The 15,482-nt window shown below is 44.0% G+C and overlaps 1 protein-coding gene across 3 annotated transcripts in view; it reads right to left on the bottom strand.

Moving 5' to 3' along the window:
• Nucleotides 1–15,114, bottom strand: part of SKA3 (spindle and kinetochore associated complex subunit 3) — a 1,028,231-nt gene extending 1,013,117 nt beyond the window's left edge. Inside the window, exons 1-2 of one of the 3 annotated variants that reach the window (XM_069639377.1) lie at nucleotides 14,597–15,114; nucleotides 8,670–8,792 (exon numbers count right to left, since the gene is read on the bottom strand). In XM_069639377.1, coding sequence (XP_069495478.1) covers nucleotides 8,670–8,778 — 109 coding nt within the window. In that variant the 5' untranslated portion in view covers nucleotides 8,779–8,792; nucleotides 14,597–15,114. Of the gene's footprint in view, nucleotides 1–8,669; nucleotides 8,793–14,493; nucleotides 14,567–14,596 lie in introns of those variants that run through there. The other 2 variants (XM_069639379.1, XM_069639378.1) reach the window with 2 other exon arrangements.
• Nucleotides 15,115–15,482: the final 368 nt, after the last annotated feature.

The raw sequence follows: 15,482 nt of genomic DNA, 5'->3' as shown, positions 1-15,482 counted from the left end.
CCTCTACCTGACAATTCCTCTTTTGAATATATGAACAAAATATTCACCACACCTCATGCCATTTCCTTTCTTATCATCTACCGTCCGCCTGGCCTTCTGTGGTGACATGGACCACCTCTTGGGTCACATGTCACCTAGTCCCACACCGCTTGTCATGCTTGGAGACTTTAATCTTCATCTTTCCTCCACTCATCTGACATCCCCTTTCCTCTCAATACTTGACTCCTCCCTACTTTCCCCACTTCATACTCCACCCACTCATACTTTCGGTTCCACTCTTGAACTGATCTTTGTTTCTACATTCACTCTTTCCTGTCTTGGCCCTCCCAAACTATTTGTCAGACTATTCTCTACTCTCAGTCTCTCTTTTCCCCTGTACTTACCCTTCTATTCTCCCCCCTCCCTCCACTTCCTTCTCCAGGCGCGACCTACGCAATTTCAATTCTTCACTTTTCTACGACACCTGCACTAACTTCCTTCCTCCTCTCACTTATTTCTCAACTGTCTCAGCGGATGAAGCTACGTCCACTCTTTCCTCATCTCTTCCTTCTGGCTTTGGCCAACTCTACCCTCTCTCCTTCCTTCCGCCCCACTCGCAAGCCTGCTCAACCCTGGCTCTCTCCTCATCTTTATTCTATGCGTCGCCTTCTCTGCCGCCTTGAAAGGTGGTAGCACAAACACCGCTCTCCAGCTCCCACCACACTCTCTACGACAACTGGACTAGACCCACATTGCTGGCGTCTGTCGTGATGACACTCTCTACGACAACAGCATTAAATCTGCCAAGCGCATTTACTTTTCGGATCTTCTCCACAGTCACTTAACTCACCCTCATCGCATTTTTCAAACTGTCTCACCTTCTCTCTCCTCCTACTCCTGACCTTTCTTTTGCATCACCTCTATCAGCAGCTGATCTTGCTAACCTTTTCTCCTCTAAAGTACGCACTCTACATCAGGATAACCTACTTTCACCCTTATACAATCCCTCTCCTCCTTTTCCAACTCCCTCCACCACCGTTTCTAATTTCGTACCAGTTTCAGATTCGGATGTTGCCCTTCTGTCTAAAAGCCACCCTACTGCTGCCCCTGGTGATCCTCTCCCCACCTTACTTCACCCCAAAATCTACCCGCTCCTGGTACCTTTCCATGCCTCCTTTTTCAATATCTGTCTTGCTACTTCTACATTTCCGTCTGCCTTCAAACATGCAATCATCTTTCCTAACTTGAAGAAATCCACTGCAAACCCCCTTCTTGTGTCTAACTTCCACTCTATATCTCTCTTGCCCTTCCTATCTAAGCTCCTTGAGCACCTTGTTTATTCTCAAATTTCAGCACACGTCTCTAATCTATCTCTTCTTCCTCTCACTGAATCTGGTATCCAAGCGCCACTCCACCGAAACAGCTCTTACCTCTGTTCTTAACTCTCTTGTCACAGCTCGCTATTCAAAACACTCTTCTGTCCTCATTCTTCTTAACCTATCTGCTGCTGCCTTTGACATAGTGGATCACTCTCTGCTTCTTGACTCCCTCCCTTTCTTTGGTTTCTGTGGTTCTGTTCTTGCCTGGTTCTCATCCTATCTATCTAACCGAACCTTTGCCGTTTCTTGGGGCGCCAAAACACCTCTCCTTCCTTTCCTCTTGCCCACGGGGTCCCCCAAGGCTCAGTTATTGGTCCTTTTCTTTTCTCTTTATACACCACCTTTCATCTCCTCCTTTGGAGTCTCACACCACTTCTATGCTGACGACACTCCGCTTTTTCTTTCCTTCTCATCTTTCACCTCTGACATCCATCACACTCTCTCATCCTGCCTCACTGCCATCAAATCCTGGATGGCCTCGCACTTTCTTAGTCTGAATGCTGGTAAAACAGAAGTTCTAATTTTTCCCGCTAATGTTCTTCCACCCCTGGCTCCTCCTCCTCCCCATCTCCTCCACTGCCTGCAATCTTGGTCTCTACTTTGAGGCTAATCTTTCCTTCTCTCACCAAATCTCTCTTACTTCCCATGCCTGTCGATTTCATCTCTACAATGTATGCAAAATTCGCCCTATTCTTACTTTCCACGCTACAAAGCTTCTAGTATCTTCTTTAGTCCTCTCTCAACTTTTCTACTGCTCTGTTCTTTTCTTTGGTCTTCCTTCCTCACATCTCGCACGTCTTAAATCAATCTATCATTCTTCCATCTGTTCTCTCTGTCTTCTCTCCTATCAGGACTCAATCTCTTCATCTCTTGCCTCACTTGGATGGCTCTCTTTTCACTCTCAACTAAAGTACAACTTCCTCTGTCTTGTCTACAAATCTCTTATGGTCTTGCCCATGACTATTTTGCCCCCCTCCCTACATTCTATTCTTCCTCTCGTCCTCTTCGCTCTGCTGATCACTTTTGGCATAATGTACCTCGTGCCCCCTGCACACAATCTCGCTTTCGATCCTTCCAACTTCTTGATCCTTTTCACTGGAACCTTCTTCCTCTCTCTCTCTCTGATCCATTGCTTCCTATTCCTCGTTCCGCTCCCCTTTAAAAACGCATTTACTTCAGTCATCTGTTTGTTACTGGCTGATTCTGTACATCGTTTTCCATTGCATATTTTAATGTACAGCCAACTGTTCTCTGTAAAGAGCTTTGGTTAAAGGCGCTATAACACAATAAATACTAAATGGATTACTTTTCCCAACTTTCCCCACATTAACATTTCATTACTCTTTGTTCAAAAGCGAATAATGTTGCGTACCGATCTCATAAAACGTATCGAGCATAACCGGAAACTCAGGCTGCACGCAGAAGTGCAAGACTTGGTAAAAACTGATCTTCCAAGCACTGGAACTACTTGTACTACGACTAAGAACAAACATGAGTGAGCCTGCTGACAGAGAAATAGGGGACGTTACTATTTTTTACACCTCCTAGCTCAGCAAGAATAAAAAGCTACCCTCAGGCTAGTGCATCAGTTAAAACAGTGCTGCTAAATACATGCTCTCTAGCAGGGCATGCAATTGAGGTAACGGACTATACTGCGTCAGCTGAGGTAGACATAATGCTCCTCACTGAGACATGGCTGTGTGAGACCAATCAATATTCCCTTCAGCTTGCTACTCCCGCGGGTTATAGAGCCTTGCATTCGGCTCGCAATGGACAGAAGGGAGGGGGTGTTGCAAATATTTTTAAAGATACTCTCAATTTCTTTATATCAAGTACTCAGACACTAAATGCTTGTGAGGGACTCAACTTTATTTCAACTCTTCTACCACCCTGTTATAATTCTTTATCGTTCCCCAGTCACCCTGCCTGACATTCGGGAGAAACTCCTGGCCTTTCTAGGCCCCCTTGTTAAACCAGCGACCCCATTTTTACTGTCAGGAGATCTCTTCCTTTGGGCTAATGATGCCACTGATTTGGAGGAAAATTCTTTGTTGAATCTCATGACAAACCTGGGTTTTAAACAATGTATTACCACCACCACTCATCATGGGGGGAATATTTTAGATTGGATATTGTCCAGAAACCAGTTGATCTCACCGGCTGGTCGGATCACCATTTCATACCATTTTCACACCATTTCCTATGGTAAAGAAAGGTTGCGCCCGTATTAAAATCGACCATGCGTAGATGTACCAGCAAAGTCACTCATGGGGCATTTGCGCACACATTTATACCCTTACTCTCAGAAATCAAGGAAACTAGTTCACTTGACTCCTACACTACACACCTTCGCAACAGTCTTAATCCGGCCTTTGATAAGCTAGCGCGACTTAAAGCCAGTTATGAAAGAAAGGATATTCAACCAAGTACAAGTCACTGGTTTTCTTCTGATGTCCTAGCAGCTTGACGTACCAAACGAGCCGCTGAAAGAGGGTGGCGGAGGTCCCCGAACAAAAATACTTTGGCCCTCTACAAGGAGGCAGCTAAATACTATAAGAACACTATACTTAAAGCCAAAAAAGTAACATTGGAAGAGCGTATTTGGGGAGCCAAATCCTACACCAGAGAGCTCTTCCAATATCTTAGGAGAATTAAAGGGTAAAACCCAGGAACCTCCTTTAAAGGTGAATGACCCATGGTGTTGAAAAATTCACGACTGTCTCACACTTAAGGTGAGACAACACCAGGAGACTATAGCGAGAAATTCTTTTGAACTCCCTCATGACCGTTAGTGTTGATGAGATAAACAAGGATGAGGTGTTTTCCTTTAGGCAGGTTTCAGTAGAGGAAACATTGCTGTTGTGGAAAAACTAAAGCCTACCCAGTTGCAAGGGTCATATAAACCCTGCAACTTTGTTCAGAAAATACTTCAAGCATAGCTACTCCTGTTACCTCCATTATAAATTGCTCAGTCTATAAAGCGGCAGTTCCGGAAGGCATCAAAGAAGTTTGGATCACCCCCCCAAGATGGGTAAGATCCGCAGGACCCCTCAAATTACCGCCCCATAACTAATGTGCCTTTCATTCTGAAGATCATGGGCAAAATTGCCTGCCCTCAATATGACATTTTCACTGAGAAGCAAGGTATTCCGTCTAGTAGACAATCCAGTTTCCCAAAAAAAAATCATGGCACAGAGACTGCACTTATAGACATTAAATCTATGCTATCGAGCACAGTAGATCAAGGTAAAGTAGCCATGCTGCTGCTGTTGGACCTGTCCGCCGCATTCGATCTTGTCGACCATGCAAGGTTGGCGGACAGGCTCACTGAGGTGGGCAGATGTTCTAAACTGAACGTTGATTGGTTCAGAACCTTCCTGGGATTTGAGGAGGGCCAGGGTAGCCCAGAGAGAGTTTAAGTCAGAGGAGGCTGTTCTCGACTGTGGAGTGCACCAGGGCTCTAGCGTATTCCCATTACTATATAATATCTATTCCAAACTTGTCTTCGATCTCTTGGATAGTATGGGAGTTAGTTATGCAAATTATGCTGACAACACTCAGATTGTCCTGGAACTTACAGGTTGCTATGAGGCAGACTCCTTATTGGTATCCAGAGTCTTTCATGCCATTAAGGCCTGGATGACAGAACTTTCTAGCTCTTAATGACAAAATAAAACAGAGATCCTGCTTGTGGGCAGCATGGATATGCTTAAGTCCACGATTTGGAGCTTGTCAAGTCTGAGGAGTCACCGTCCAGGTTTCCAGTCAAGTCAAGACCCTAGGAGTAGTCTTTGACCGCAACCTCAACTTTGATAAACATGTTACATACATAAGCTCTAGGTGCACCAACACTATCCATCTGTTATGGCAGATTAGACCCTATCTCTCAGACGCAAATCGAGCTTTAATAGCCACTGCAACTATGAATTCAAAGCTCGATTATTGCAATGGATTACTGGCAGGTACTACAGTAACAAACAAAAATTGCAAAATATACAAAATGGAGCAGTTTGGGCTGTCTGTTGTATGGGGCGCAGAGATCATGTGACTAATGCCCAGAGGAAGTTTCATTGGCTCCCTGTCTCTCAAAGAATCTTGTTTAAGGCCCACTGTCTGGTCTATAAGTGTCTTGCTTGTACTGCACCTCTGTACCTACAAGGTCACATTAAAAGATTGCCCCTTAGACGAACCCTGTTCTTTCCAATGAAAAGGACCTTCTGCAACAAGCACGCTTTAGAATAAAAACGTACGAAGGCCTTAGTTTCAATGCGTGGGGTCCAAAGTATTGGAACAACCTTCCTCGCTCCTTTAGGCAGCTGCCATCTTACGCCCAATTTAGAAAGTCCATCAAAACCAGCCTTTTTGATGGAGGAGGCGTCTAACTCACCCATTCGACCCATATATTGAACCAGGGATCTAACAGCATCCTTATCGTGATATTCTTACTGTTTTTATTTGTTATGTACTGTCTGCCAGCGCTCCGAGGCCTGCGGGCGAGTTAGCGCTTTACAAGAACTAAATAGAATAGAACATATGGAGACTTGTTTAAGTTTGACCTTCTCACTTCTTCAATAGTATTCATCTGCTTTTGGCAACACTTGCTCCAACTTTCCCTATATTGATATCTTGTATATGGATATTTGTTCAAGTTTTGTCTTTTAATTCCTTCATTAACATTAACTGGCAATACTTTCTCCAGCCTACCCCATACTGACATCTCACACATGAGGACTTGGGAAAATTCCGTCTTTTTTTTCTACTTACTCTATATTCCAAATCAGTTCTTAAGGCTTCACATGCCGGGCCGAATGCCCCAGAGCCCCCAACATCTCTCTGTAGACTCACCGATGTCTGGCACTGCTTCCAACCCGTCACATGTTGCTGCAGTGAAGCTTTCACCGCAGGATGGCGTCCTCCGCTATGCAGACCGCCTCTCAGCTCTTGCGCTGGTTCTGCCCTCGCCTGCTGCTCCAATACTCTATCGCGCTGCCGGTAGCTTGTTCGCTGCTGCCGGTTCTGCATCAGTCCTCTTCCAGTGCCTTCCACTTCCTCCATGGCCCATCACCTCCACTTTTTCCCACCATCATGATCAGTTCTCGTGTCTCTGCCTTCTGCCGTGGCTTGGGCCTCCACTCGGCTTCTCTCACTTTGGTAAATGCAGACACCATTTTAAATGCCCCGCATAGTTGGGCCTCCTCATAACAACTAATCTGTGTATTCAGTTTAGTGTTTCTTCTGATCCATATTAACTCTTTCCTACTCCTACCCATCCCAGTATTTGAGGTTTTATGGGAGCTGGAGTCCATAAGATTAAAAGGACTTTTGAGGCGATTTTGGTTGGAATGTTTGGTTAGCACAAAGCCATCAGACAGGAGGTGTTGTGCGTTTTATGTACATATGAGGTGAAAATGGTATTCTGTCTAGAATGTCTGGAAGGAAGGGATTGCAGGGTTTTGCAACTTAAGGGATTTGTATAATGACAACATGCCATCAGGAACTTAGGAATTATAGGGTATTTTTCAATTAGGAGAGAAGAATACTGCGTCTTTCTGATGGGGATCACATCAGTCGTTTGCTTCATCAGCAGAGATGAACGTGGAGTAGCAATTTTGCTGTTGAGAGATCAGATGGCTGAAACAAAGATCTTCACCAGTGATCCTCACAAGGAGTAAATCCTGGTTTCAATATATAGCCCCAATGATCATCTGGTTTTACCATATCAACAGGCGACGTCACTCCAGGGCAGAGGCCTTTTGTGATGGCAGAGGGTGCAGATTTTAATAGTCTACTAGATCAGTCTGTAGGCTCATCTAAGCCAACTCACTCACACTGGGCCCTGCCTAAAATTCTTGAAGAGTCCATTTCATATTTACATATGGCACCATAAACGTTTCCCAGAAGGAGATTACACATTTAATTATTTCAGGTCAATAGCGATTAAATGACCCCTTAGCCCTCTCATATTTTTTTTTATTTTTTTCTGGAGAACTGCGATTATCAAATCCCTGTCCCCACCTACATTTTGGGAAGCTTTTAAACCTGTACTTGGTAAGGTTTTAAGTATAGCAGTGGTACGGAAAAAAAAACCAAAAACAAAAAAATAAGAAGTCACAGTCCACTTCCATGACTTGCCGCCAGCGAAAAGATTACAATTGCAAGTGCAGTCCGGAAAGTTAGTCACAAAAGACGTATAAGCAGCTGATGGCGGCTATGCCCAAACTGGTGATATTAGATTCAGACTTGGTAGCATATACACTGGTAAAAAAGCAGCTATTTTACTTCACCCATTGCAACAAAGCAAATAAAACACTGGCTTACAAGCTGAAAACACTACATTCTCAGAATATAATTTACAGCCCTAAAAAAGGGCTTTGCAAGTAAGGGAATGAGACAAGCTCAATATTTGGACCAAAAAATTCACAGATTCGGCAACCTCCACGATGGCACCCATCACAATCTCTGAATATCAACCCTGATAAATTACCCTCCACAACACACTTCCCATCATCCAATTGCAATTCTAAACTACCACGCCCAAGTTTATTCCAAGATCTTTACAAACCGTTTGGCTCTTCTACTTCCGGGCTGCTTGACATAGACCAAACAGGCTTTGTCAATAAATTATGCAAATCAAATTTCCATATTATACAAATCTCCCACCAATATACTCGAGTTTGGGGACCGATATAATTATAGATGGGAAAAATTATCTCAAATATCTTAGCGTAGGCTGTTACAGAGTTGTGCTGCTAGAATCCAACTTAGATCTTTGCATACTGACTGATAAGAAAAACGAGCGAGTGCAAGTTAATGTCCTGTTAGGACATTGTTCATGAATGCCTGCACTGCATGACTGTGGAGAGGGTGTGCACGGGGCCAAATCACTGGCGTGGATATATCCATCCAAGAATGCCTTCTTCCCCTCTACTTTTAAATAGGATTAGTTTTTGGCTACACGAAATGTCACCTTGCAACACCAAGGAGCCAAAAACTAAAAATGAGAATGCGCGAGAGAGATATGCGGAGATGGACAGAGAAAAACAAAGACAGGCGGTAGCAGAAAGATAAAACAGGAGTAGAAGAACAGGGACACAAAAATGAGAGAGGGGAAAAGGAAATATTAAATACAAGCCACAGATGTGAGGCGAATACCTTCTGCTTTTTTAGGCAAACTTCTTTACACATGTTGGGGGCATTCAGACTTGCAGTACATCACCTTTTACTATACAGTGCACATTTTAATAAATTAAAATGTTTACAAAAGAAATTGTCAGCACCCATCCAATATATCCAACATCTGAAATGACTCACCTGAGCTTTCTTGGTGAAATGTATGTTCCAACTGCTTCGTCTCTTTTTCTAGCGTTGTGGCTAAATGTCTTAGCCTTCCAAAGAAGTTTTCAGTTAAAGAGTCAGCCATAATATGTTTTCTGCCTGAAAGTGAAAAAATAAAATAATATAGTGGCACGTTCACATAATAACGATAGAAAAGGAAAAAGACACCCATAAAAGTTGTAAGCCAAGGGAAATTTGACAATAAATGTAAGACCATTTTTTTTTATTGTTTAAAGTGCAGACTTAGCTTGACAGCAACAGAGTGCTGTAAAGGGTTTGAGTAACCAGCGTGTAGGCTGGCATCTTTTACAGTACTGCAAGTTACTGTCTGTGCATTCATTTGAATTAGCCTTTGATCGGGTGTTGTTGAAAAGGCCACGTTTTGAGAGATTTGCGAAATTGGAGAATTGTGGAGGCATTCTGAGCAGATGGATCGAGTTCCAAAGGGTGGTTGTATGACAAGAGAAGGATGGTTTGCAGATCCTCTTCGCGGGTGAGTTGTGGTGCAAGCCGGTTGGTCAATTTGCTGTGCGAAGAGCGTGCACCGCCAGATATGTGGAGCATAGCAACCAAGTACACTGGTGTGCTACTCGTGACTGCTCTGTAGATGGCCAATCAAAATAATGGCAGTTGGGCCACTCTCTAGTGTTAAAAGCAATAATTTCTTAATGTACATGTAGTTAAGCTGATAAAGCAATGCATACATTAGTTTTCAAAAATTGATTAGCAGAGTGCTAATTAAATGTTTCTTGATTAGCAAACTAGCCTATTTGATAAGCAATTTTGCACTAATAATTTTAATGTCAACAGAAGATATTTGTGAAAGACAGAAAATTAGCAACAATACAACATGTGTGTGCACCTCTAAAGAATTTAGTGAGATGAGCGTCTTTAAAATGTAAAGGTTAGCTGCATGAAAGGACACACAAACAGATATGATAAAAAGGCTCTGAAAACAGTATTCAGTGCAAGGCTCTGTGCAGTTGGCTGCAGTCAGTGCTGCACAGAGCAGTGCCCCGTATACTATATACTTTCCCCATCATGTACTGTGTAATGAAGAAGTTTCATAAATCAAAAAGTCCAAAATGTTATGGGAAAGTCATGGCTGGAGATGAAGAACTCAGTGTGGTGCTGCGGCAGGCATGGTAATTATCAACTGTAGGTAGACATGATAGACCTTGCCTATGTTAGGCAACATTTGTGTAGGGCCTAGTGGTATGGCCTCGAAGCACTGCAGTGGATGAACACCATTAGGAAGACTGTAGTCTGTACCACTTCCTTTAATTAATAGGCCTGCGCAATGTGTACATGCATTTATTGCCAAATCGGAGATCGACAGAAAATGGCTAGATATCAAGCAGCAGTGTATGCTGCATAGGAATGAGGAAGAGTTCTGTGTCAGAGTCTATGTGGCAGGTGGACAGATTTTTTTTGTTGTGGGACTCCAGTAGTTTTAGTCATGCAGCGTAAATTGCAATGAGATGGGGAGGATTGCTATGTCAGAGGCTATGTGACAATTGGGCTGAATTCGACATGGGACTCGGCTGTATTCTATGGGTTGCAGCACGAGTGAGGGGCGAGTGCTAAGTAAGAACCCTTTTAGTCCCTAAAACAGACGATTGCGGTTGTGGGCTTTGCTGTGCATACTGTGCACATTGGAAACAAAGGGGTGGCGTCCTGCCACGTATATTTTCATTCAGTAATACTTTACTTTTCTGATTACTGTGAGACTTTTCTCATTTCACATATTGCGTATCCTAGAGACTGTGAAATTGTGCTATTTACAGTGCAGAGATACAAGAGAATGATGCAAAAAACACAGGTGACTCTTAGCTTGTTTATTCAGCTAATATCACAAAATAAAGAAAAAATGGGGATGATTACCCGTGATATTACGGTAGTTTTTTAGAACAACACTTTTCTAGCAGTTTAGTGTACATGTAAAAGTGGGAGTCTATGTAAAGTAGAGTAAAGCCACAATACAGAGCTCTCATGACATGAACTTGGAGGTGCCAAAAGACGTGTACATAAAGTTAGAGTGGTAACAGTAAGCATGTACAGTAGGGCACAGACAGTTTCACATTTGTAGTAGGTTCGTTAACATTACTTCTTTACAAACATCATCCTAATACTGGTTTCAAATGGTATATTGGATGTCTTTCAAAGAGGAGAAAACCAAGTCTTTGGTCTACGTCAAGATGTTTATCAGATGTTTTATGGAGGGACGGGCTTGCTGGCCTGGATGTAACGGGGGTCCCAGGACGTTTTTGTAACGGGATCCTGACGCTGCTTCGTTCGCGCTCGACCCTACCCGATCAGCCCGCCGCTGACAACAGCCAAAATTCTAAAGAATACAACCGCACATTCTGCATTTTTTGACTGCAGCAACAGACGGCTGCCCCCGTTGGGATCCACACCGGGGGTTCCCCGCCTCCTCCAGCCTCGAGTTGCCGGGCCCTTCAATACCCCCAGCACAGGAACAGACACATGTTCCAGGCCTAACGGTACCCAGTATACTGTGACCCACGCCATTACTTACGGAGGGTGACCAACCACTCCCACCTCCTCCATGCCAACCCTTTCAGGGAGACTGGGTCTAAACCCTTGAAGAAGGCTTTTTGACGCCGAAACGTCCTGGGACCCCCGTTACATCCAGGCCAGCAAGCCCGTCCCTCCATAAAACATCTGATAAACATCTTGACGTAGACCAAAGACTTGGTTTTCTCCTCTTTGAAAGACATCCAATATACCATTTGAAACCAGTATTAGGATGATGTTTGTAAAGAAGTAATGTTAACGAACCTACTACAAATGTGAAACTGTCTGTGCCCTACTGTACATGCTTACTGTTACCACTCTAACTTTATGTACAAGTCTTTTGGCACCTCCAAGTTCATGTCATGAGAGCTCTGTATTGTGGCTTTACTCTACTTTACATAGACTCCCACTTTTACATGTACACTAAACTGCTAGAAAAGTGTTGTTCTAAAAAACTACCGTAATATCACGGGTAATCCATCCCCATTTTTTCTTTATTTTGTGATATTAGCTGAACAAACAAGCTAAGAGTCACCTGTGTTTTTTGCATCATTCTCTTGTATCTCTGCACTGTAAATAGCACAATTTCACAGTCTCTAGGATACGCAATATGTGAAATGAGAAAAGTCTCACAGTAATCAGAAAAGTAAAGTATTACTGAATGAAAATATATGTGGCAGGACGCCACCCCTTTGTTTCCAATCTCTACAGCTCCCAAGTCCTACCACCCACTTTGAGCAGTCCCTCCAGTTACGTGCATACTGTGCACGACAGCCTACCTCTATGGTATACAAGCAGACGACATGCAGTTACATGCACAAATCTAGGGTGCAACATGCATGGATAGCCAACATTGTATTTCCATTTGTCATTACTGCCTATGTGTTGAGTAGTAGCTACTATGTTGGTTTCATGTGTGCAGATGATACTGCTTAGTAACTCCCCCTAATCTCCTCGCCCAGGAGGATCCAGCTCGAAGTCCGTGTTATTGTCGGCCTGATGGGAGTATCCAGACCTCGCGAAAGAGACCAGACACTATCCTCTGCGATGCACCACCTAACTGCATCACATGGGTGTGCCATTCCCCAAAGTAGGAAGACGTGTTGGGCAAGGGATCCAGATTATGTATGCAAGGGTGCAGTGGGGAAACCCCAGGTTTTTAGTGCCTTGCTGAAGGCGAGGCGGTCCTCTATGCAACGGATGGATACTGGGAGGGAATTTCAGATTGTGGGTGCTTGAACTGAGAAGTAGGAAACCCCTCCATACAAATGGAGTTGGTCACTGGGATGACAAGGAGTGCTGAGCCCGATATGAGGTTTCTATAGGCCTGTAGCGGGTACATTTCTGCTGCAGGTACTCAGGTTCTTTGTTGTAAAAGCTTGATGGGTGAAGCACATCGCTTTGAAGGAAGATCACCGCCCGATCGGAAGCTACTGTAGGACATGAAGTGCAGAGTGGATGTGTTCTCTGGGGTCTAGGGCTAGGAGGAGTCTCTCGGCAGTGTTTTGTACTCACTGGAGTTTTCTCAGCTGTGAGGCGGGGGCCCCTAGGTAAAGTTCATTGGCATAGTATAGTAGTGAAAGGACTATTGCAGCGATCGCTGTGACTGTGTGGGAAGGTCAGGAAAGGGAAGAGGCAGCAAAGGATGCTTAAGTGGAGGAAACAGCTTTTTTACCACAGTGTTCATGGTCAAGTCCGTGTACATATAGTATTCGAGAATGTTTACTGTGTTGGAGGTCGGAAAAGGAGAGCAGCCAGGGGGTGGGATGAGGGAAGTCTTCTCACATATGGTCTTGGTTTTGCCTGGATTGACTAAGAGATGATTGGCCATTATCCAGCGTTAAATCTCAGAGAGGCAAGTTGGGAGATCAGGAGGGGTAGAGGAAAGGCTGTTTGTTAGGAATTTCAAAGACGAGTTGGGTGTCGGCGTAATTGCAGCATGATAAACCATGAGATTGAATGAGTGCGGGCAGATGTAGAGGTTACATAAGAGGGGATAAGGGCGTCTTGCTGCCCTCCACGGGCGACTGGTAGGGGAGCTGAGCAGAAAGGAGGTATGGGCACTATTTGAGATCCATTGGAAAGGAAGGAGGCTATCCAGTTCAGAACCATAGCCCCGATACCTAGAGTATTTAATCTCTTGGTGAGGAGTGGTCTATGGTGTCGGCTGCAGAGAGGTCTAGTAGGGTATCATACTAAAAATGTACGTTGTGTTTTCTTAATGTTGAAAATGCCAATAAAACACTTTTATCTGACTCAAAATTCACTTGCTTATTCACACGCAGCATTCACTCACTCATTGCATGAGAGGATCATAAAGTGACCCATACATTTTATATCCCCATGCACCTGTTCCAAATAGGCACAGGGAAATGTTTTTCCCTGTGCTTTGAAAAGTGCACCTCTTTTGAAAATCCGGATTTACTTGAAAATGCACAGAACCCCCTTTCCACCCTCTGCCTTGCACAGTTGTGCATTTGGTGGGAAAAGCGCACCTCAATGTGCACAACTATGATGCACACATGTAAAGGTCCTTTGTGCACTGTTCACCATCTTTTTGTGCAAATGAAATGGATGCGCAGCTCATCATTTGCACCATGCACGTTTTGAAAATCGTGGCACGATGGTTTATCCCTACTGATCACTTATTTAAGATGTACGTTCATTTCAGAGAGTGTGGTTCGAGGTGTCAGAGGCGAATTAGGAATGGGAAAGGACATATGAGTAGGAAAGGGTGTATGAGGTTTTTAGTGTTTCTGAAGTCATTAACCCGAGATCTGGTATCAAGTTAAATACCATTAGCTGCAGAGCAGACACTGTGACTGGAATCGTTAGCCCCAGAGTACGTACTGTGCAGAGCAGGTATTGTGTCAGTAGTTATAAACCCATGGGCAGATTATTCTGTCAAATGTAACAGATACGACGTACTATATCGGAAATCATTAGCTGGCGCCGGTATTATTTACACATGTAGTCACTTTCACCAGAGCAGAGTCCTGTGGCTGCAGAGCAGTTACTGCGTCTGCGAGCATTGCAGAACCTGAACTGTACCGAAAAGATCTTCGGAGCAGCAGTTACTGTGTCTAAGATAACAACAACAACAGGCTGCCCTTTGAAATTTCAAAACCCGATGTTTAGAAAGTCACGTACTTACAATGTTTAATTTCTACATGTGATAATTACAATATAACGAATTACAGCTTCAGCTGCAGCCTCTCACTTCAACGTGCATTTCCAGAGGTTACAAAAGGGCTCCTCTTACCAATATAACAACGGGGTGAGAACGATCTAAGTTAATGGATGGTAAAAGAAATGCATACAACATTCACTACAAAAGCTGGATGGCATCATTTGCATGCACTCACCTGATGCTTCCTGGAATCAGGAAATTAGTTTCGTAAAGGGAGGCCCTTACGTTGCTTTTATTAGCAATTACACATTTAAAGTCCCTATAAGACCCGACAGCATAGTGTGTTAGTTTAAGAGTCTACCGACACTTTCTAAAATGCCTTTCACCCTTCATGCTATATTTCTGTTGAGTCTCGGAAGGACGTCGCCTACAAACATTTTCAAACCCGCGTAAGAAAGGACACTAGCGCGCCGTGACTGAGTGAATCGTCGTTGGTCTAGGGCTGGAGCTGAGCTGTGCTTGATTGGCTGTCGATCATCCGGAGGAGGAGCGCGAAAGCCCGGACATTTTGAGACGTCTTGTGTCTCTGTTTACAATCGTGGACGCACGGAGAGACAGGGAATTAGGGAGGAAGGAGGGTGCACGGACGACTGCGGAGACAGAAAGAGAATCATGGTGGGAAGGCTGTGTTGTGGCCGGAGTCGACGCACCGAAGTGAGCGTGTAGTAACTGAACGGGGAGGGGGATCTGACTGGGCAAGTTGTAGCTTCAGGCGGGCAAGTCACGTGAGAGGAATTTGAAGGGAGCAGTGGAGGTTGGGTCGGGTTTTCGTTTTTGCCAATGTATGACCAACTCTTGAAAGTGGCTGTCAAGACACTCCTTTGGAGAAGGGAGCTTAAGTGTTACTGTTCAAATGAACACATATTATAATTAATTTATCACAAACTAACACTATCTTAAATTGTAAAATGCAGAATTTCTTCTGTGTCAGATTGTGCATTCCTGCCTACCAGCTATGAAGACCAACTACAAAAAAACGGGACCACTGCAGTTTCCAAGAGAAATCTTTTTTGCCTCAGTTAACTCTTAACTGTGCATGGCAAGCCACTGGCCCCCCCATG

This window comes from Ambystoma mexicanum, chromosome 7q (genome assembly GCF_040938575.1).
Source record: "Ambystoma mexicanum isolate Mex_15411 chromosome 7q, UKY_AmexF1_1, whole genome shotgun sequence".
In the NCBI taxonomy this organism is placed as follows: Eukaryota; Metazoa; Chordata; class Amphibia; order Caudata; family Ambystomatidae; genus Ambystoma; species Ambystoma mexicanum.
Note: the sequence above shows the minus strand (reverse complement) of the source record. Positions and strands in the feature narration are given on the sequence as shown.